This window comes from Peromyscus maniculatus, chromosome 1, assembly GCF_049852395.1.
Source record: "Peromyscus maniculatus bairdii isolate BWxNUB_F1_BW_parent chromosome 1, HU_Pman_BW_mat_3.1, whole genome shotgun sequence".
NCBI lineage: Eukaryota > Metazoa > Chordata > Mammalia > Rodentia > Cricetidae > Peromyscus > Peromyscus maniculatus.
Genome location: NC_134852.1, coordinates 192,018,330 through 192,039,043, shown reverse-complemented (window position 1 = coordinate 192,039,043; position 20,714 = coordinate 192,018,330). Strand labels below are relative to the sequence as shown.

Genomic DNA, 20,714 nt, shown 5'->3' with positions numbered 1-20,714 from the left:
TTTCACCCAGCTGTGACCCAGCAAGTTACAACAATGCCTGGCCTGATAAGTCACGCCCAGTAGTGCAATAGTTACACCAATGTCCTGAGAGCAACAACGGCTTTCTGATGGAGTCTAAGGCCCATTTTGTTAGAGAGCAACCATATCTACAACTGTTAAAGGGCTAAGATTCTGTGGTCAAATCTATCAGTCTAATGGACTAACAGTAGAGTGATACAATGATTCCTAATGACTTACTACTATTTCCACAGTCCAGAACTGTCTTACTTTTCATCAGAGAAATTTCTCCCACAGGAGATGGCAATTAATGCAGAGACACTCAACTGTTTGATGCGCAGAGAATAAAGCATTGTGACATGCTCACCCTTAAATCATAACACACTCCTTCCCAGAGGGTTTAAGTATCATGTGGAAGAGGAAGCAGAAATGTTGTAAGAGCCTTCAATGATTAATAAGATCAAGGAAGCAGTGTTTTCTGGAGACAAAAAGAGAGATGAACATAAGAACTTAGAGTAACTGTGACAGCCTACACAAAAACTACATAGGCATCACCAGATAAAAACCCAGCACAAAGTGAGGAGAGGAAATATGAAGTACCAAGTCTAGCTGATAAGCTCCTGGAAAGGGGAGAGTCAATTTCCTTCAATGATGAGACCCTGATGGGATGATTACATATCAGGCCTAAGGCTAGGTGAGCAACAGAAACTGGACTCAATGGGGAAGAGAGGGAAAAAAGAAATCACAAAGTATGGTAGGAAGAGATGAGAGGATGTAGAGGAGGATAATAAAAGTTGAGGGTAATGTTCAAATTACATCACATGAAGTTCTCAAATAATTAATAAAATATTGCAAAAATAAAATAAAACAAATATATCAACCATAGAACAATTGTTTAAAAATCTTATTGCAGAGCTACAGTAGTGAAAGTAGTGAATTTTTGAACACAATCAACATCAATACCAGTAGAGCCTTGGTAGCCAGAGTTAACCTAAACATCTAAGGCCAAGTCATTTACAACTGAGTTCCAAGCCTGCTCTACCTAACGGAAGAGACTTCAGCATGATGATGGAAAAGCAGGATAACTACATGAAGAAGGATGCTGGAGAGGTAAACTAGGGATAAACCTTGTTCCCTATGGTTTGGACTGATAGATTTCAGAACAAACCACCCAAAACCCAGATAAACCAGACTTCATCCATGACAAAATGCTAATGCATTCAGGACATAATTAAGAATATGAAAATGACCACTACTGGATGGAAATATGTTTCCATACCATTTATATGGAGATGTTTATATCTAGATACATACACAATTCCACAAATCCACACAGTAAGGAATGTCATAAGCAAAACATTTGAATAAAAATTCTCTGAAGACACAGAAAGGCAAAATGGCACCTAAAAAGATTTTCATTTCCACTGTTATGAAGAAAATACCCATTAAATCTGCCCTAAGAAACCACTTCACACTAACTGAGTTGATGTTAATAATAAAGTTTCAAAATTACACCTTTTGGCAGCTATTTGGGAAATAAAAAATCACAAGATATGAAATAGTGTATTAATGTGAAAGTTTTTAGCAGTTGCTCTAAAAAGAAAAACATTATCATTTGACTCAGAAACACCAATCCTGGGGATATAGAGAGAGAAATTAAAAAAAAAAGCTATGGGCAAAGATGTCCAATGTTCATATGTATAGCTTAGGCGAACCACATATAGAAATAACACAAATATCCATCTATGATAATAAGTGCATTGTGCTCTTAATGCAAGAAAATGAAATTTGCTGCAAAGAAAGGAAGAAGTACTTAGTCCAATTTCTAGGCAAGTGCAAGGCAGAAATTGAAAGACACATACACTAGTCAGTTTAGATGATCCATTCATCATAGGCAAATATATATATATATATACAGAAATCACAATAAAAACTACTACAGATGGTGTGGATGCAAAGGAGTGATCAGTAGTGGGTGGAGTGTGTTTTTGCAAAGTAATGGCATACTTTCCAACTCGAAAGAGGTGGTAGATGCAGTGTTTTGTAATCACATGAAGAACCACCATAATATAAGTGAAACATGGTTACAGCCTAGAGACGTCACTTTGCATTCAGTGGACTTTGTGAACTATATCTTACAAGAATACATATTTAAAAGACACAAACTAGATAAAAAATCTGTCAAAAGAAAGCAGCAACATCAGGGGACTCAGATGCCAGGATATTAAGTACTGTTATTCAGATGCAGTAATGAAGAACTCAGGTTAGTGGAGTACTAGCAAAGGACAAACTAAGGTCAGTGGAGTAGAATCTATGTCCACAACCAAACCAAAACATCTATAGTCAACTGGCTTTTATTGATTCCCTAGGAAACACAATGGAAAATTTTCTTTTGAATAAAGTACACAATGCCAATGCATATCATGATGGAAGGGTACCTAATAGATACCAGTCTTTAATTCATTTTGGGGAAAAGTAACTTGAACTTATACTCAAACCTTACTCTTCCATACACCTACTCTTTCCCACCTCATATCTCTCCATACACCCCTCAGTAATTCTGAAATTAACTTTTGGATCTCTCATTTTTAAAAGAAACACTATGGCCAGATCAATTTTAATCCACTAGACATGCAGGAAATCTAGCTAACTATGTGCATTTATGATGCTAATTTTCACACTGCCATGATAGTTGGTTATTTTCTTCTTTATTAGATTTTTTCCCATCTTACCTGCCCTTTGTATTATTTTTCTTGCTGCCATATTTTTAAAAAACAGAGGGAATGTATTCCAGTTAACAAATTCCCTTTATTTTTATCAGTATCAATATGGTTCATCCCAACAGATAATAAATACTAAACCTGTTTTTCAAATGCTACTGACTTTAAACCATCCCTGACAAACATTTCAATGTTCAAAAAACCACAAAAGACTGGAGCAATAAAATAAATTAATATTAACATTTTACCTGTTTTTGTTTAATCAGGTAATAATCAATAAAGTCCCGAGGGCTTGCAACATTCAGTGATTTCTGATGCTCTTTTATTTTCTCCAAAACGTAACTTGTGATATAATCAATATTTTTCTTTATCTTGTGATGACTTCCTGGACAATACTCAATTAGTGAAGGGAAATTATTGCAGACCTACAAAATTAAAAAATAAATTTCTTGTTAAGATGTATTGTTTTGCTTTTAATCATGTGTGTGGTGTGTGTATTCATGCATACATGTGTGTGCCATCTATGTGCCATATCCCCTGTCCTCGGAACCACAGTAATCTGTCTGCACAGCCCTGGCTAGTTCACCCCTTTCACGCCCTCTAAGTTGGCTCTTTCACACCCACATCATCAGGGCCAAATCTACTGTGTTACCTAGGGAAGGTGTTGGGGCCACTCTCCCAAGAGCTGAGGCTGGTGAAGAGCAGAAACAATCCTCCCACTCCTATAACCTCAGGGCCAGCCTTTCCAACTGCCACAGGCTGCAAGGAAGGAGAGGAAATCTCTCCTCCACCAATACCACCATAAGACAGATGAGGGGAGGGGCCGGATCTCCCACCCTACATTCTCTGGCCTGATTCACCTGCAGCCCCTGCAATTAATAGCGTCACTAGGGTCAGTTCTGATGTACTGTCCAGGGAAGGTGCAGGGCCCACTTTTTCAGGTGCGCAAGCTGGTAAGGAGGAAGGCCAGCTCCCTCAACCACCACAGGTGTGAGGTGCAATGGAGGAGGGCCTCTTTCCCTTGACTTTACCATCACGTGGCAGAAGACAGGATATGGCCAGTTCTCCCACTCTCACAACCTCAGAGATGGCTCACCCGAGCCTCTGCCAACAGGATCCAGCTCTACTATGCTGCCCAGGTTAGGACCAGGGCCTGCTTTCTTAAGTGGTGTAGCTGGTAAAGGGGAGGGTCAGCGCCCTCATCTGCCTCAGGCAGCAGCGGCTAAGGGTAAAAGGGACCTCTCTTCCCCAACCACACCACCACATGACAGACAAGTAGTGGGGTCAGCTCTCCCACACTCACAGCGTCAGGGCTGACTCACCTACACCCCTGCCAACAGCACTGGCTCTACTGTGCTGCACAGGCAAGGAGCAAGGTGTGCTCTCCTGACTGCTGTAGCTGGTGGGGGGATCATGGGCAGCTCTCCCACACTTATGACTTCAGAGTCAACTCTCCCAGCTGCCAAAGGCACTTGGGGGGCACATCTACCCCACCCATGCCACCATATAGCAAGTGAGGGGAAGGGTCAAACCTACCAAACTCACATTCTTAGGGTTAGCTCACCCATTGTCAACAAAATCAGGTTCACTGTGCTGCCCAGAAGAGGTGCAGGGCCCACTCTCCCTAGTGTTGCAGCCAGTGAGGGACAGGACCAACTCCCCACAAACCTTTCCTCTTGGCCTATGGTGGTATCAGGAGCCATAGACATCACACAGACCATGGCTGCAACATGGCCATGAACCCAAACATGTGCCCTTGCAGCAGCCAAAGCCCAAACATCCCCTTGTCCCTGTTGGCAATCTAGCCACTCACCTCAGTCCCCTTCTCACTGCTTCACCTCTTCAGATGTGCCTCTGTCCACAGGACATGAACTATCTCTCTCTCTCTCTCTCTCTCTCTCTCTCTCTCTCTCTCTCTCTCTCTCTCTCTCTCTCTCTCTCTCTGTCTCTGTCTCTCTGTCTCTCTCTCTCTCTCTCTCTCTCTCTCTCTCTCTCTCTGTCTCTCTCTCTCTCTCTCTCTCTCTCTCTCTCTCTCTCTCTCTCTCTCTCCAATATCACCCCATACATTTTCTCACCATAGTAGTGCCTGACTGCTATGCTTTGTTGCGCTGGGCAGCCCAGATCACAACCATTCTTTATGGAAATTTCAGGAGATGCCAGTTCAGCCTAGGACAACTCTGAGAACATGTGTGTTCTAAACTAAAATATCCCTGACTAATAATATGATGAGGATGTATACAAAATTGAAAAGAGGGCAAGAAGTATGCATAGAATAATGTTCTGTGAACAAATGGACACACTTCTAGATGTGAATGCAATAACACTTTATACAGACACCTCGTGGACAACAATTAGAAAATCAATGGATAGAGAACTAGCAGGTTTGAAGCAATCTAGCTTTTGCCTTTGAGTTTTGCTATTTGTACAGCAAAGGACTTAGAACCACCTTCCAGATATTCTTTCCATAATATGTTATTCCAAACTGTGGTGTCCTGTCACCTCACTTCTTGGTCCATATTGAGTTTGACCTATGAAAATGAAAGACTGTAAGTATGTTCTCAGAAGGAAAAGCTCTTGACTTCACCTGAAACCAGGGGGAGCTGAGAATCCTGACATTCTCATGTATTTTTTCCAAGAAGGTAAGAAAATCCTGATCCTTATAATCAAAACGATTCTGGAAGATAATGGAGCAGATGACATTGCATGGAGCACAGCTCAGGATGAAGGTGGGATCACAGGGTGAGCCTGGATAATTAGAAACAATTAGAAAAATATCGTTAAAATATAAAAAGACATTTTGTTTTTGTTAGCAAGTAAAGAGTCTGTATAAGTTTTAAACCATACCTAATTACAATTTTACTAACAGCTAAGCATTTGTTATATATAGAAGTAAAATATCTCTTTAAACTTAGCCTTGAGGTGGCTCAAACTTAATACTTAAGTAAGAACAGATCAAATCTGTTACACAAATTTTTATACCTTTATCTACCTGATACTTGAAATAAAATAAAAGATTTTATAAACCTAAAATTTATTGTTTTTAGAAGAGAATTGTGTGGTGGTTTTGTGTTCCCCAAAATATTGTGTATCCTTATAAACTTATCTGGGGTCATTGAATAGGACAGCCACAATATTAAACATGAGGATAGGCAGTGGTAGCACACACCTTTAATCCTAGTGTTCTAGAGGCAGAAATCCACCTGTTCAAGAATACAGCCAAGCTTGGTGACTCACGCCTTTAATCACAGGGAGTGGTGGTAGAAAGCAGAAAGATATATAAGGCGTGAGGACCAGGAACCAGAAGCATTTGTCTGGTTAAGCTTTTAGCTGGTTAAGCTTCAGGCTTTCGAGCAGCAATTCAGCTGAGGACATAGAAGCTTCCAGTTTGAGGTAACAAGACCAGCTGAGAAGTGGCCAGGTGAGGTTAGCTGTGGCTTGTTCTGTCTCTCTGACCAACCAGCATTTCACCCCAATAACTGGCCTCAGATTTGATTTTATTAATAAGAACCATGAAGATTCCTGCTACAGAATTGTTTCTTACAGGAATCTTGATTGTCATATATGTGATTTAAATGGAGGAGTGTACACCTGGAAGATCTGAAGCCACAATGAGTAACCAAGGAAGCAAGTACTGATCCCAGGAAGGAGGAAATGTCAACATTGCAGGTGGCAACATTTGAGATTACACTCTTCACAGGACAATAATGTGTAATCTCAGGAACAGCCACTTCCATGTAGATTTGTTTGCATCACTAAATAAAAGGAAAACTTTTATTGTACAGTTAAATTCCAAAAAGGGGAAACAACATGAGATTTCCCTTTTCTCATTTGATCATTTAAAACAATGCATTTTGCTCCGTAAGAAGTAAATGCAGTATTTGAAAAGTAGACACAAGGTCAGTGCTAGACAGATAGCTCTGTGTTCAGAGTACTTACTGCTGTAGAGGAAGAAATTTCAGTTCTGAGCACCCACCTGGTGGCTCATAACTTTCTGTAACCTTAGTTCCAGGGGAATCTGATACAACTTTTTGACTTCTGTGGTACCAGGCACACAAGTGGTACACACATGGATGTACAGGACAACATTTATACACATAAAATAGAAATAAATTATCTTTTTTAAGTCTAGCAAAGAAGAAGGGGGTGGATGCAATAGGAAAAATGGGAACTGGGTGGGTAATTGAGCATGTTCAAAACACATGTTACCCTGCTATGAAATGTCTTTATGAAGCCCACACTATATGCAGTATTAGGGGCAATAATGTTCATTTTTTAAAAGAAGTACACGATGACTATGTTCAATAAACTCTAACCAGCATATCTGCGCAAAAGTGAGGTTTGTAGGTTTGTAAACATTTCCCCAAATCACCAAAGAGTCAAAAAGTTAACAAAAATGGTTCTTGTTTAATTAAGTACATAATTTAATTAAGAAATAATTCCTTTGATTTCTCTTTGTTCATTTTGCAGATTTGTGCTGTCATATGTTTTAATAGAGCATAAGCCAAAATGATAAGTTCCATGTAAGAAAAAGTAATGAAGTTTACATTTATTTATTTAAATATTTGAACCATCACTGAAATTCTATAATGAATCCAATTAGATTACAGTGGATAATCTTTTTCATGCATTATGAATTTGGTTACAAATCTTTTATTGAAAAATATTTTTCTTCATATTCATCAAAGATATTAGCCAATATTTTCTCCTTCCTTCCTTCCTTCGTTCCTTCCTTCGTTCCTTCCTTCGTTCCTTCCTTCCTTCCTTCCTTAATTTATTTCTTGTTTTTTTTCTTTCTTCTTTTATTTTTTTCTTTGCCTAGTTTTGGAATTGTTGTAATACCAATGTTGTAGAAAGATTTTTAGAAATGTTTCATCATTTTCTGTTTTACCAAATAATTTGAGGAGTATTGGTGTTGGTTCTTTTTTAAAGATTTGGTAGAACTTTTCACTGAATCCAACTGGTCCTAGAGTATCGTAGTTGAGAAATTTTTAATTACTTCTATCTCATTGGATGTTATGGGTCTATTTGAATTATTTATTTCATCTTGATTTGGATTTGGCAAGTCATATATATCTAAACATGTATCTTTTTCTTTCAGATTTTTCAGTTTGGTGGGTATGACTTTCTAGTCCATCCTCAATATTGTCCGAATTTCAGGCTGGGCAATGATGACACACAACTTTAATCCCAGCATTTGAGAGGCAGAGACAGATGGATCTCTGTGAGTTTGAGGTCAACTTGGTCTACAAAGTGAGTTCCATGACAGCTAGGACTACACAGAGAAACCATGATATATATATATATATATATTCCAATGATCCAATTACAACTATATATATATATTTGTAATGCCTTGTATTTCATCTGCAGTTTGGTTCATCTCTCTCTTTTGGTTAATTTTGTTTAACATTTTTCCTTTTATGTATTTTTATTTTGTGTGCATTTGTGATTTGCCTGCATCTATGTCTTCATGAATTATAGAATCCCTGGATCTGAAGTTACAGACAGTTTTGAGCTGCCATGTGATTGCTGATAATTGAATCTGGATCCTCTAGAAGAGCAAACAGTGCTCTTAACCACTGAGCAATCTCTCCAGGCCCTGAATTTTTTTTTTATCAATCTAGCAAATCTTTTCAACGTAATAACTCTTCATTGATTCTCTGCATTTTTGTTTGTTTTTACATTGCAAATTTATTTCAGGCTTGATTTTTATTATTTCTTTCTGTTTACTTTTTGTTGTTTTGTTTTTGAGAACATAATTGTCCAGGAATTTATTGTGTAGACCAGGCTGGCCTCAAACTCATAGATATCTACCTGTGTCTCTGACTCCCGAGTGCTAGGATTAAAAGCATTCACCACCATACTCAGCCTTCTTCCTATCTGCTTTTTATGGTATTATTTGTTCGTTTTTTGAATATTTTAGGTGCATCATTAAGTTCTTAATTTTAGATCTCTAAAATTTTTGATATACACTAGCTCTCATAGTGCTGGAATATGCTATGTGGGCTATCAGAAGAGAAAAGTAATGATCAGTATCACCCACCTATAAACTCTGTAAGTTACAACAACAATTTGCCTGGCAAGACATATCAGCTGGTGCCACAGTAAACATGAACATCACTGAAGTTGCAAACAACATTCTGTTTTGGTTTAAGACCTGTTTCATGAGATAAATTGCATACTTGGCACCATTATCAGGTCAATGCCCTGTGCCTAGACTTATCATCAACCTTAGGGAAGAATCTTTTATCACTCTGCTAAATGGGCAAAGTATTTATCAACTCCAAATAAATTATCATGGTGTCTATTGATTAATGCATCTCTCAACCCATATCAGAGAAACTCTGATTTGCAGTAAATGATGATTAACACAGAGACCCACAGCTACTCAAGGCACAGAGCAAAAAGAGACAATGGTATGCTCAGCCATAAATAGGAGAGCTATATCTCAATGCTTCTTCCTAAGGCTAAGGGATCATTATGGAAGAGAGGACAGAAAAAGACAGAGGTGATGGGTGACAAAAAGGAGACAGTGTCTCATGAACACAGCAAGGCAGCTGCACATGTCAGTTTAAAACATGCACATGTCAGTTTAAAGCAATTGTGACAACATTCACAAGACCCAGGTAAGTTTAAGCCTGCCAAATCATGGTATGGAGAGGGTACAAAGTTCCACCAATAGTTAAGAAACTACTGGCACTACTTATCTCCCCAGAGGTGGTGAGTTTTCTTTGAGAGTGTAGCTCCTAGTAAGTCAAACATAATCCAGAAGAAAGCCACACTTACAAGATATTTCTCAACCACCATCAAAGAAGTATCTGTTTACAGTAGATGGTGATGAACACCGAGGCTACAAAGGGCAAAGGTGCAAAGAATAAGAGTTCATCTCTAAATATTATGTACTGCACCCTTTCCTCAGAAGACTCAAGGATCATTGAAGAAGAGGAATCAGAAAGGGGGTAAGAGCCAGAGGTGGTGGATGACTACAAGAAAATGATGTTCTGGACACAGCAGGGTAGATGCACATATGAACTCACAGAAAATATGACAGTATGCACAAGACCTGTGCAAGCCAAAGACAGAAAAATCCTTGCACGGAGATGGAAGTTGGGCTTGAGGTAATACTCTGAAAGGAGGTGTTTATGGCAATTATTAGCTTCTGGATGAGGAACGGTCAATTTTCTCTAAGAGGGTAGGCCCTGATAAATTGACCAAGATTTATTGGAAGGTCACATAAACAAGAATACTTGATGAACACAAATTGGAATTTGGGGAAAAATTATTAAAACAATGGTTAGGAATAAAAGGTGGATAGATGTGGGAAGAATTTGAGGAGGGAGGATAAATATGATCAAAAGTAAGATAACTTTGTAGGGTTAGTGAGGTGATGAGCCATAGGAAAGAATCTACTACCTCTTGACCAGCATAATTCTTTACTACATTCTAAATTTTATCTGTGTAGATGTAGGTAAGTGTAGCTACCATCCCTTACTAAAAAGATCTCTTTTTACAGAATTTGGAGACCATTCTGGAAAGTCATTATTGGATATAATGCAGACACCAACAGATTTTGGGAATTCCAGCCTCAACATAAACAAAACCATCACAACTTCTGCATCTATGACTCAGTAATCAACACAGAAGTGGAAGCAGCAAGATTCTAAGAATTAGAATATCAAGAAGTCACCAATAAAACAGTCTCTCCTATAAATGACTACAAAACAAGACTGGAAAAATGGCAAAGTCAGATGTGCTAATGTGAAAAGGGAAAATTTTCACAGAGTTCTACCACTAGGCAGGCGACTCCAAACAACTAATGACTCCTGGATTAAGGATAATTATTCTCTCCAAAGCTTAAGCTCGCCGGGCGGTGGTTGCGCACGCCTTTAATCCCAGCACTCGGGAGGCAGAGGCAGGCGGATCTCTGTGAGTTCGAGGCCAGCCTGGGCTACCAAGTGAGTTCCAGGAAAGGCGCAAAGCTACACAGAGAAACCCTGTCTCGAAAAAAAAAGCAAAAAAAAAAAAAAAAAAAAAAAAAAGCTTAAGCTCTATTATTTGCAGTCCATTTGCAGATTGGCAGCAATGAAATTATAGATATATATGATATCCAATAACAAACAGTACTCAAAAGGTTGTAAATGTATGTGTTCACTTACAGACATTTGCACACTAATAATTAAAGAAATAGAGTCTATCATTTTGAGAGTGGGAAAAGCATGAGAAAGAAACAAAGAAGGGTACCTGGGAAGGGACAGAAGGAAAGAGAATGGGTGGGAATCATACAATACTATTTCAATTAAAACATATTTTTAAACAAGAAAAAAACTGAAACCACTAATAAAAATTTTCTAAAAAATTGTATATGTCAAGCACAGATCAGGTTTGGTGGATATTAAATAAAGAGACAACACAAGGTAGGGTAGATAGTAAAGTAGGGGTGTATCTCAGAGGCATTTGTGGATGATCACAATCAATAAACATTGTATGATTCTGAATGCAGTAAATATTTTTTAAACAAATAGCAATACAATTTTGATAACATGCTATTGCAGACACAATAATTGATAAATATTTTATTACACTTGGCTAAGAAATGAAAGCCACAAATTACATCATTGTTACCCAGGACTATAAACATTGACTTATAAGAATCCTGTACTACTCAGTTAATTTGCCTAATTTCTACAGTCCAGTTAATTTGCCTAATTTCTATAGTCCAAGAAAATGAAAACAAATATTCTGATTGGGCTCTGTCACCATTATCAATAGCATTTATTCTGTGGTGGAATGATCCATAAAGAGAAATTACACTTATGGTAATGGAAATGCATAGTCCTGCAGCTCAGCAGAAAATTAACATGAAATTCATTGTTTTTGACTTAAAAACGAAGAAAAATTTTAGATAGGATGTGATCAACATGACATACACACATACCAAGACTAAGATATAAGTGCATAAACCTACACTTACCATTGGTTTTCCTCAGTTCCTCCACAAGGCACTGTGCTTCCTCTTGAACACGGTCCTCAATGGTCCTTTTACCCATGCCCAAATTCCGCAGAGTCATGAGTGAGAAGCGTCTTATCTCTTTCCATCTGCTTCCATTGCTAAAAACAATGCCTAAAAAATGATAAAACACTAGACATAGATTCTAGGAACAGATGAGAGATCTGACAGGTGGAAACCATAGAGAGGTCCAACCTGTATCTAAGGAAGAAATCCAGACCCACTTTCAGTATTCACTTTCACTGTAAACACTGTGAAGCACTCACATGAATGTGTACACTTACTTACCAAGGCCTTTATTAATTCTTTCAGCCATTGGGAAGTTTCCTCTTCCAGCAAACTCCTCCCCATGGTCAATCAGAGCTTCCTTCACTGCTTCATACCCATGCAACACAACAGCAGGCTTCATGCCCAAGTACAGGGTGAACACAGGGCCATAGACTTTTGAAAGCTGGAAATGGGAAAGAAAATTGTAAATATTAACCAAAAAAGGTCACTTTAATCTCCATGGAGTCAACCTAATTCACACTGATATTATCATTTACTGTGTTTTAATAATTTTTATTCTGGCAAAATCAGCTTCAAATGGTCCTGAAGCCTATTTATATCACATTATGGTGATGATCAGTTCTTGACCACCTACAGTGAACCATGTAATGGCTCAGAGCTCAGGTAGTTGTTACACAAAGATTACAACAAATTTTTACATCAGAGCATTCATCAGAACACTATCTACCAGAACTCCATGTAGGCCACCCATCAGCCTAATGACTGCCAAAATCTCTTAGTGCCTGACAACCATACCCACAACCATCCCTCCTATTCTGCCCATTATTTCCCAGTCTCCCAGTTCAGGCATAAACACCCTGTTTCTGAGGCCAGTCCTCTCTGACCTACAGAAGTCCAGCCTACAGTTATGGAGACTCTCTACTCAAACATAGGACACTACAACAAGAAGAGTAGAGAAGAAACAGAAACCAAGAAACAAAACACCCAAACTACTAAAACCATAATTCCATATTTACAGATTTTATGCTATACATCAAACTTCTGATGCCATATTTACAGTTTTAGAAAAACAACAGAGGACTTCATATGGGACCACAAAGAACCAAGAAGAGTCAAGGCACTCCTACGGAGTAAAATCATGGTTGGAAGTGTAACAATATCTGACCTCAAATTATATTATAGAGCTACAGTGATATAAATAGTCTGGTACTCACAAGAATATACAAGTAGACCAATGGAACAGATGAAATGATGTAGAAATACAGCAGCAAACCCAGGCCCACTTATTTTTGAAATGTAAAATTGTAAGTCAGAATCAAATGATTCGGTTGAGCAGTCCAGATTTGATAACTGCTACTACAAACATCACAGAAGCTGCACAGAGGAATGCAATATTTCTTGGAAAAACATTCCTCCTTTGGAAACATTCTCAGCCCTAGACGTAGATTTTGCAAAAATTAAAATTGTATATAAATATCACCAGATATGCTGAAAGCTTGGCTTATTTCTTGTGTTATTTCATGTCCCTTGGTATTTATTAAATAAGGCATCAGTTAGTTCTTCAGAGTCCAGCATCAAATAGATAACCTCAGCAAAAATGTTTGTCTAAAGTTCTACCTGACTTATTGAATAAAATATTACTTACTATTGACCTTCAACTAAAAATAACAAAAAAGGCTGATTATTTTTAAGATAGAGAATATTCACCAATTTTGCAATTTTGTAGGAATTTTTCTTATTTTATAAAATACAATTAAATAAATATCTTTTCACCTGAATTCTTGCTCATTACTGGATTCCCGAAAAGAGACAACTGTAAAAGTAATAAGGTACACAAAGCAATACTTTGGTAGAGTTTTGACTTTATGATTATTTGTAACAATTACTTCCTCTTATATTAGATTTTCATTTAAAGCAGCTTTGAATTTATTTTCCTTATCAAGTTATTGAGGAGCACAAAGAATACTTACATTGGTCAAAGATTGGCTGATGTTCTTTGCATCTATCTGGAGGAAATTGCCAATAACTGGGAGAGGAGTGGGGCCAGGAGGGAGCTTTCTTCTCTCAGAGCTCTGTCTCCAGAGTGAGAGGAGAAGCAGACAGGAGAGACTGAACACCAAGACAACAATTGGATCCATGGAGACCCTTCTCACTGACACAGCTATGATCAGCCAGCATGGAGCTTTTATAACACTACCTGCTGAATCAACATGTTCCTCTTTGGTACATTATTGACTGATCAATCAGATAACTTTTTTTTATTTAAATCAGGTAACCTTCAATCTCTCTCTGTCTCTCTGTCTATCTCTGTCTGTCTGTCTCTCTCTCTAGTAGACTTTGTCCTTTTGATAGAGAAAAATAAGATCTTCTTTACCTTTGTCCTTCTTTACAGGATACCCATTTGAATTTCTGGTTTAATGGTACTGATTGGTATCCAACTATTGCTAATAAAAAATAAACAAACATATTTATAATGTGCAACTATTCTTTACAATCAATAGATTAATTTTGAGATGGAAGAATCTCCTCAAACTTTACATGCTCAGGTTAGTGACCAACTAGAAATTTATGACTTATGGATAGTTTCTATATTCTATAAAATACATTTATTTTTTTGACAAAATCTTACTATGTAGCTTAGATTTACCTCAAACTGACAATTCTTCTAAATTGACACAATATCTAGAAATATATTTGTGTATCACCATGGTCATGCATATTTAAAATATTTATTTGCTATATTAAACATTTGGACATATTTTGCTCAACAATGTAAGTTTTATAGCTCATTATTTCACTCTTTGGCATTTATAAAACTGAGATAACAAAACAAACCTATCAGTCACACATCTTGAATCAGAAGATACATATTAAGCTTTTAGCTAAAGAAAGTTGTTTCTTTTTCAGTGTTATGTAGTTCAACCATGAAAGACCTTTTTAAAGGTAATGGGACGGAAGGAATTGTCAGTGTCTCACAGCTCATAGTTGGAAGAATTTAGAAATCAGAGTGACTATCTAATGGACTTACTCCCCTGGCTTTACCACAGATTCTTAGAGAAAAGTATTATATTCTCCTTGTCCCACCAGTGCTGATGTAAAGAGAATAAGCAAAATAGTCCATAGAGACAGTAACAATAATTTTTATGACTTAAACCTCCACAAACAGCACCATCAAGTGGGTACTAAGTATTCAAATGCTTCAGCCTAAGGGGACATTTCTAATTTTCTTTGCATTTTGGCCCCTTTCCTGAAAAAAAATCAGTTTAATGATATCCATCTCAATTTCTTGACTATGCACTGTGGCACTATGCTGATAGTAATCACTAACATTCACAGTAAACATGAATCTAGTTAATAATTATGTCATCGTTGTTTTAACATAGAAGTCAGAAAAGTTTGCTTGTTTTGTAATCTTGCTCAAAGATTACAAAAAAAAATAGCTACAAAATGATCTAAGATAAACTTCAATAACCCAAAGTCATGGTTATCCTCATTATTTACAATGAAGTAAGCAATAATTTGTTGCCTAAATCTTATTGCTCTAAAGTCCCAAAGAATAGATTCAAATAAAACAGTCTCAGTAGATTTCTTTTAATGCCTGAGTAATACTTGATCTGGCACATTTCTAAGTCAGCATGATGCTTTTAGACCAACTTACAAGAATCCAATCCAACTTAAGGAGAGATAGGCCTCTGAGCTCAACTGCTCTACATTTCTTTCTTTTTTAATAAAAAACCTGTTGGTGATGTATGGAGTATAAACAATCACTATAATTTGATTAAGATGAATTGACTTTTGGTTAAACTTTTTAGTGAACCTTCATTACATTTTGTTTGTTAACTTGTCTCCTCTTTCATCAATATCACATAATTAAAAATATTTTGGTGTATTTATAAAAAATACTAGTGCATATTCATTATACACATGAATTGATTTCATAATGCCATTTTTATTCAAGTATAGCATGACTGTGACATCATGAACATCCTTTCTTTACCATGTTGATGCCTCCTCATTCTGACCCCCAATCATCTTTCCTTCTTCTTTGTCTAAGAAATTGATCTTGCTCAAATAAAAGGAAATAGTTTATTCTGGAGTCAAATATGCAGGACCATGGCTGAAAAACTGGAATAATGTTTCCCCCAATACCTTGTTCTAACATGGGAACAATTTAAAAAAACTATAAATGAATTCTTTGTCAAATTTATCAATAGAAGCTTTAGGTAAGGCGATTATAAAATGTGGAGAAATCTGAGGTACAGGCCTCAGACTCTTTCTGACATTCTTAGCATTTTGGTCCTTAGAAGCTAGAGGTCTATTTATATATTCAAAAAGATTACCTAATAGTCACAAAGTTGATAGCTTATATAAAGAGCTGGGAAAAATTGCTTCAAAGGAAGCTGAGATGGCCTGAGGTCATTTGGTTCTAGACTTGAAAACATTCTAGGTACTTCACAGTACTGAAGTACTTTTTTCCCCTTAAAACATAGGAACATTTATTAAGCAAACCTGGACTCAATATTATTATTTTTTCAATTAGAGAGTAGAAATTTTTTCCTTGGACAAATATATAAAAGTATACATACTTATAAACAAAAATCACAGTGATTTTAATTGTGCCACAGGATGAGAAAATAAGAAATGAAAAACAGGTTTTTCATTCCACACTAAAATTTCAGGTGAGCCAGCAGATGCCCAGCAATGGGGCAGGGCACATCCATATGTATGGCACATTTTACCACAGAAAGTCATATGGTGAGACCCTCCTCCCAATCTGACAAGACCTGTGGTCACCAAGGTGGTTTGAGCCTGACCTGTGTGGACTAAGAGGGCCACAAAGACTCCTGCTCACTTCCCTAAGTCACATAGGTCATGGTATATATCATATAACCAACCAGAGCAAAACTGCTGCCTCCCTAAAATGGCAGTGTGAAGTGGGATGCAAGGCTGTGAGGTTTGCAAGGCAGATTTGATGGTGGCATGTCTGCTCTAACCAGGCAATCACCTTTCTTTTTTTTTTTAATTTTATAATTTGATTTAATTTTACATATCAGGCATGGATTCCCCTGTCCTCCCTTCTCCCACCCTCCTCCCACCCTTCCCCCAACCCTCCCCCCATTCCCATCTCCTCCAGGGCAAGGACTCCCCTGGGGATTCAGCTTAACCTGGTAGATTCAGTCCAGGCAGGTCCAGTCCCCTACTCCCAGGCTGAGCAAAGTGTCCCTGAATAGGCCCCAGGTTCCAAACACTTGATTACCTCTACTTTCAAGAAAGTAGCACTCATAAGCAGAATCCTCTAGAGAGATACATTTTTTTTGACAAGGTGGCCTCTGACAACTAAAATAAAGAAAGCAGTTGTATTACCAATATCATAAGTATCTACCTTCCTTTAACTCATAGAGAAATTTGCATCCATCATTTTAAAAATGAGAAGAAGTGGGAAGAGTAGAAGGAATGCAAGACTTGATCAAATATTTCAGAGGGATGTTCTAAAGTGGGTGTGTATTTGTGTTTGTAAATAACACTTTTATCATTTTATAAATCTGTGATACAATGGTTGGTAGTTTTTGTGACTTACTCAGACAACTTTTTAAAGAGTGATGAAAAAAGTACTCCAGTGGTTGTATAACCACAGACACACTACTTGATTAGGTGTCCTTAGACCAAGTTCATGAATGAAGGAATCCAAGAAAGAATCTATAATGTCCAACTTAGGTATAACAAAAAGAAAAATTACATTCAAGAAGGTAAGAATCTTTTTCAATGAAAGAGATATCATGACAGCGTGTACTATTAAGGGGATGGGGAGGAATCTACAGCCAGGGAAAACCTCAAGAATTCACAAGATTGTCCCTAGCTAAGACTCATAGCAATGGTGAAGATGTGTGAACTAGCCTTCCCCTGCACTCTGATTGGTATCTACCCTAATTGTCATCATAGAACCTACATCCAGTGACTGATGGAAGCAGATGCAGAGACCCACAGCCACACTCTTAGCCAAGATTCTGGAGTTCAGTTGAAGAGAGGGAGGAAGGATTTTAGGAGCAAGTGGAGGTCAGGAGCATGACAGGAAAAACCATAGAGATAGTAGACTCAAGCCAGTGGGAGCTCATGGAATCTGGTTTGAGAGCTGGGGATCCTTCATGGGACCACACTAGGCCTTCTGAAAGTTAGTGAAAGATGTGTGGCTTGATGAGTTTGTTGGTTCCCTGGCAATGGGACCAGCACTTATCCTGGGTACATAAACTGGATTTTTAGAGCTCATTTCCTATGGTGAGAGGCCTTACTCAGCCTTGAGGCAGGGCATAGGGGCTAGGTCCGTCCCCAATGTGGCATGCTTGCCTATGTTAACTACTTAAGGGAGGCCTTATCCCCTATGAGGAAGGGATGTGTGTGGGATGGGGGGTGAGGAGCAGTGAGAGAAGGGGAGGGAGGGGGAACAGGGTTTGGTATGTAAAAGGAAAGAAAATTTCTTTAAATAAAAAATAATAAAAAAGAATGTAAGAATCAACGTTTTTCTCCGTCACATCTACTTCCCTGTATTTAGTCAGGAGCAGTGGATAATTTGGAAGAAGGTGAAAGTCAATGCCTTGGACTCTAAACCAGTACTGAGCCAGTCATGATAACACTCCATTGCCCCATCCCCTTTGCGTGTTTGCATATTTACCTTCTGGAATAACATTGGCCTACCAGCCATGAACTGTCACCACCCCGCCCCCGAACTCTCTGTGACCTGAAGAGAGGGTAAGTGGAGCCAACAGAGAATCTTCCCTTGGTCTCAGTGTTTGCCACAATTCTGTAAGAAAGAGAACTTAGGGGAGTGGGAGGTCCTAGCTGGATTAGGAGCAGAGTGGGAGAATGGGTTGGAATATACCATGATGAATGTAGACCCCAGGGGAACAGGAAAAAAGTATTTTTAGAGATTAATGTTAATATAAATTTAGAGTAAAAGGATAGTTAACTGAATTTTGAGAGAATAGAGCGGAGAAGGCTGTGGGGAAAGTTGATAAGAGCTGAAACAGGATTTCAAGTGTTTGTGATTAAGTTATTGTATTATTCCAAAACAAGAAGAAATTTTTTTCACTGTTTCAAATAGACACTAAACTTTTGAGATGGAAATTTTTTTAAGTAATCAAATATGTACTATGTGCTCCAAAATGCGACCACAGTTGGGTTTGTAGTATTGGGAGATATGTGAATACATAAGTTTATTATGAGCATATGAAATGCTCATCCAAGGACTGAGGAATCTGGATGCAGACATCCACAGCTAGGCCCTGGGTGGAGTGCTAGTAGTCTAATTAGTGAGAAAGAGGAGGGTTTATATGAGCAAAAATTGTTGAAACCAAGGTGGGATAAAGCACAGGGACAAATAGCCAAACGAATGGAAACACATGAACTATGAACCAAAGGCTGAGGGGCCCCCAACTGGATCAGGCCTTCTGAATAGCAAAGAGAAGAATAACATGAGGAGGGAGAACCAGAGCACTGTGTCTGAGTTCATCCTCCTGGGGCTCCCCATCCAGCCAGAGGATCAAGGCACATACTATGCCCTATTCCTGGCCATGTACCTGACCATAGTGCTAGGGAACCTGCTCATCATCCTGCTCATCAGGCTGAACTCTCGCTTCCACACCCCCATGTACTTCTTCCTCAGTAACCTGGCATTCATGGACATCTCTTTCTCATCTGTCACTGTACCCAAGATGCTAAGGAACATGCAAACTCAGGATCCATACATTCCCTCTGCATATTGGATATCACAGATGTATTTTTTTATATTATTCACTGATTTGGACAATTTTCTTCTCACTTCAATGGCATATGATCGGTATGTGACCATCTGCCATCCCCTCCACTACACCACCATCATGAGGGAAGAGCTGTGTATCTCACTGGTAGCTATATCCTGGATTGTGTCCTGTGTTAGTGCTCTCTCTCACACCCTCCTACTTGCCTGGCTGTCCTTCTGTGCCAACAATACCATTCCTCATTTCTTCTGTGACCTCAATGCCTTGCTGCAGCTCTCATGCTCAGACATCTCCCCCAATGAGCTGGTCATTTTCACAGCGGGCATGGCAGTCATTACTCTGCCACTAATATGCATTTTAATCTCTTATGGCCGAATTGGGACCACCATCCTGAAAATCTCATCTATCAAAGGGATCTGCAAAGCCTTGTCCACATGTGGTTCCCACCTCTCTGTGGTATCTCTGTATTATGGTGCAATTACTGGACTTTATCTTATACCTTCATCCAGCTCTTCCAGTGACAAAGACATAGCTGCTTCTGTAATGTACACAGTGGTCACTCCATTGATGAACCCCTTCATTTATAGCATAAGGAACCAAGATGTGAAAGAGGCTCTGAAGAAGCTCTTCAACAGGGCACCAATCTCAACTTAATGACATCATTTCATATGCTCATAATAAACTTGAGATGGAAATTTTATCTTATTTATTTTATTTATGTGTACGTGTGTTGGTCTGCTTGTCCATGTGTTCACTACATTCATGCAATACCATTAGAGGCCAGAAAGGGTGTGGGGTTACTTGGAATTAGAATGAATAGGCAATTTTGAGCAGTCATGTGGAAGCTGAGAACCCAACGCAGGTCTTTTGCAAGAGTTCTTAACTGCCAAGTCCTCTCTACAGATTGTTTTATATATCAGTTTAAAGTACAGTTAAAAATAAGAGAATCACATCCCATGTTTGGTTATCTTGGTGGCTTTTATGGATTATATTTTAGTAAAGAAGTAGCTAATTATAAAAATATAAGTATTTAGAGTCCAGTTTTATGAAGAACCATGTTTTCTATTATATATAACCTTTGTGTATGTTGAATAATATTTGTGATAATATGTCTCTGTGCTCATGTATGTACAGATATGGGTCTGGATATAGGCCCTAATATAGTGACTAGGGGATGAGAAGATGACTAAAAGTTAGGGGCACTGGCTACTCTTCCAGAGGCCTTGATTT

General features: G+C 38.2%; 2 protein-coding genes across 3 annotated transcripts in view; one reads left to right on the top strand and one right to left on the bottom strand.

The window, feature by feature from the left end:
* LOC102902896 (cytochrome P450 2C25-like) overlaps positions 1-14,072 on the bottom strand; it is a 29,899-nt gene extending 15,827 nt beyond the window's left edge. The window contains exons 1-5 of one of the 2 annotated variants that reach the window (XM_076563023.1): positions 13,704-14,072; positions 12,013-12,175; positions 11,689-11,838; positions 5,302-5,462; positions 2,966-3,142 (exon numbers count right to left, since the gene is read on the bottom strand). In XM_076563023.1, the coding sequence (XP_076419138.1) occupies positions 2,966-3,142; positions 5,302-5,462; positions 11,689-11,838; positions 12,013-12,175; positions 13,704-13,871 (819 nt within the window). In that variant the 5' untranslated portion in view covers positions 13,872-14,072. Of the gene's footprint in view, positions 1-2,965; positions 3,143-5,301; positions 5,463-11,688; positions 11,839-12,012; positions 12,176-12,947; positions 13,095-13,703 lie in introns of those variants that run through there. The other variant, XM_076563024.1, reaches the window with a different exon arrangement.
* Positions 14,073-19,044: 4,972 nt separating this feature from the next.
* Positions 19,045-20,202, top strand: LOC143272486 (olfactory receptor 1J4-like). Its single transcript, XM_076567721.1, has one exon. It carries the CDS (start codon positions 19,128-19,130, stop codon positions 20,136-20,138), a length of 1,011 nt encoding a protein of 336 aa, XP_076423836.1. The 5' UTR covers positions 19,045-19,127; the 3' UTR covers positions 20,139-20,202.
* The last annotated feature ends 512 nt before the right edge of the window (positions 20,203-20,714 follow it).

Coding starts and splice junctions, on each gene's coding strand:
- LOC143272486 (XM_076567721.1), top strand. CDS start 19,128: ATGAACTATGAACCAAAGGCTGAGGGGCCCCCAACTGGATCAGGCCTT.